Source organism: Glandiceps talaboti, chromosome 9 (genome assembly GCF_964340395.1).
Source record: "Glandiceps talaboti chromosome 9, keGlaTala1.1, whole genome shotgun sequence".
NCBI lineage: Eukaryota > Metazoa > Hemichordata > Enteropneusta > Spengelidae > Glandiceps > Glandiceps talaboti.
The window spans coordinates 22,421,225-22,423,521 of NC_135557.1; the positions used below are offsets into that span (position 1 = coordinate 22,421,225).

Here is a 2,297-nt window from a genome sequence, read left to right on the forward strand (position 1 = left end):
TTTATAATTCAGGTCATACAGGTGTTTCCATCAACGGTAAATCTAAAACGAATCAGGGTGTTTAATTTGGAAAAGACATATTTGGCGACAGTTAGATAGACCAAACAAATAAGTCTGGGGATGTATTTTATTCGGATCTTCATTTCGACGCCATGAACAAATCAGTTAATACAATCCTGTACCGTTTACCACCAGTATTCATTCACAAAATAAAGAACAAAATTGATTTTTATCTGTCCTCACCCCCAAACAATCTAAGTCATCATTGAGCTGTGGTTGAAAGTCAATTACTATCTATTGTATGTCTCAGACCTTTGATTTGACTTCACTGACTTTATGGTCCTACCTTTATGTGGCGAACTTGGTCCATTATTCCACGAAGTGTTTCTTTCTCTCATGAAACCACCATATGACGTATCTGAAAATACGATTGAAAGTAGCAACTGATAAATAGAACATACATACATACATACATACATACATACATACATACATACATACATACATACATACATACATAAACACGGTCTACATGTTCTTGACTGATGAATGTTTACATAAAGTATTAATTTGTCACTAGAAGCCACCGTGCGTGTTGTCGAAGGACAGTCAAGTTAGGGGAACTATTAATTACGAATACGACATGATTATAAACCTTGAACGATAATGTTGAAATTCATGACAATTCTTGAATAATTTCGTATAAAACATGGTTCCACTTTTAAAAAAAAATAACTTAAAACGACAGTTTAACATACGGATAAGAGTTGATATTTCTGGATTACATTGTACGTTACATCGATGGTTATAAGGTCGGAATTGACGGCGATGGAACATGGCGTATGGAATACAGGAAATGGTGGCACCTGCGTGTATCTCAATTTCCCAATGAAACATAGAAATGCAAGTATTGAAGTACTTTTCACAGGTTGAACACACGTAACATTGCAAACTATGTCGTGCAACCCGTACCGTGTGCGTTCTCAAAGAACCGAATAATGAACGGCTCTGTGTCAACAATACAAGTTTCGAAGTACCCAGTGGATTGTATTGTATGCAACAGGAGATATACTGAATATAGCATATTAGAATAACATACTTAGGTGTAGACTTGCTGTATGCAATGATGTATCTGGATATAACTATTTTAGAATTTAAGGACCATTTTATCGTAGTCAGGAAAACGCAGACAATTGCAAGCTGATTCTTCCCGTCTTAATTAGTCATACTGTCTATATTTCACCTTCATACTATAGTTCAACTTTATTGACAATGTCTGAACAAAATGAAGTTATTAGTTTACTTCCCTGTATTGTCTTTCATACCATTCACATCAAAGAATGATTTCTATATTAATTTTGTCGTAATCGATCCATTAATTTACTTATTCATCTACCTAATTATGCATTTACTAATTGGTTAATTTAATTGTATAAATTTGATAACTGATTTGGGTAAACGGAATTGCAAAGTATGTTGATGTTTATGCAACGATGGAATTGGTTTAACGAGCATCTTTCGAATGGAAATATAAATAGGTGATAATGAAACAAATAGTCGTTATGACTGACAAATGGAAGTATTATTAAAAAGATCTTACCTGTGGCGGTCAGAAACATACTTCTGTCGAAGGCTGATGCTGTATATGCATACGAGCACTCACACTGGGCACCCTTCGTTTCTTGCATCAAAACTCCCGGTGTTAATTTTCAAATTGAGATAATCTGAATTATATTTGACTATTTCAGCGGTGACGAATACAAGAGTGTGGGTCCGAAAGGCGATGGTGTTGATGATATGTATGATATGATGACGGTATACTGTTATTTTAACGAGAATATTGGCTCACTTGGTTTGAGTCGAAACGATCGTCGTACTTGTTGGGGTGTCTGAATACAACTTGCAGGAAAAAAAGCTCTGTTGTTTTTTATGTCGACTTTGTGTATTCGTGAACGTGTCGGTACAAACGTATCTCGCTGTGTGAGACTAGTATAGATTGTTGACGTTTTGCTGTGGTGGAGGTGGAGATACGAACCAGTACAATGTCGATTAATGATAAGCCAAGTATCGCAGTCATATCCCCTTTTATTGTACTATAACTATTATGCGAGGTGCTGTCAGCCAATCAGCGAGCGTATTTGATAATTATGTCAATTTGTTTGACAAACTTAATCATAGCTAAGTCAGTGATTATGATTGGGCGGTGATGGACGCCATTTTACGCCAAACTACACACAACAGTCGCGTGCCTCGGTTTCATTATGCAAATGAATTTGACACTCCCCTGACAATAGAAC

At 36.0% G+C, this 2,297-nt stretch overlaps 1 protein-coding gene across 1 annotated transcript in view; it reads right to left on the reverse strand.

The window, feature by feature from the left end:
* The window catches only part of LOC144439970 (transcriptional regulator ERG homolog), a 20,473-nt gene extending 18,785 nt beyond the window's left edge, over positions 1 to 1,688 (reverse strand). Inside the window, exons 1-2 of the mRNA XM_078129200.1 lie at positions 1,601 to 1,688; positions 347 to 418 (exon numbers count right to left, since the gene is read on the reverse strand). Coding sequence (XP_077985326.1) covers positions 347 to 418; positions 1,601 to 1,688 — 160 coding nt within the window. The remainder of the gene's footprint in view (positions 1 to 346; positions 419 to 1,600) is intronic.
* Between the last annotated feature and the right edge of the window lie 609 nt (positions 1,689 to 2,297).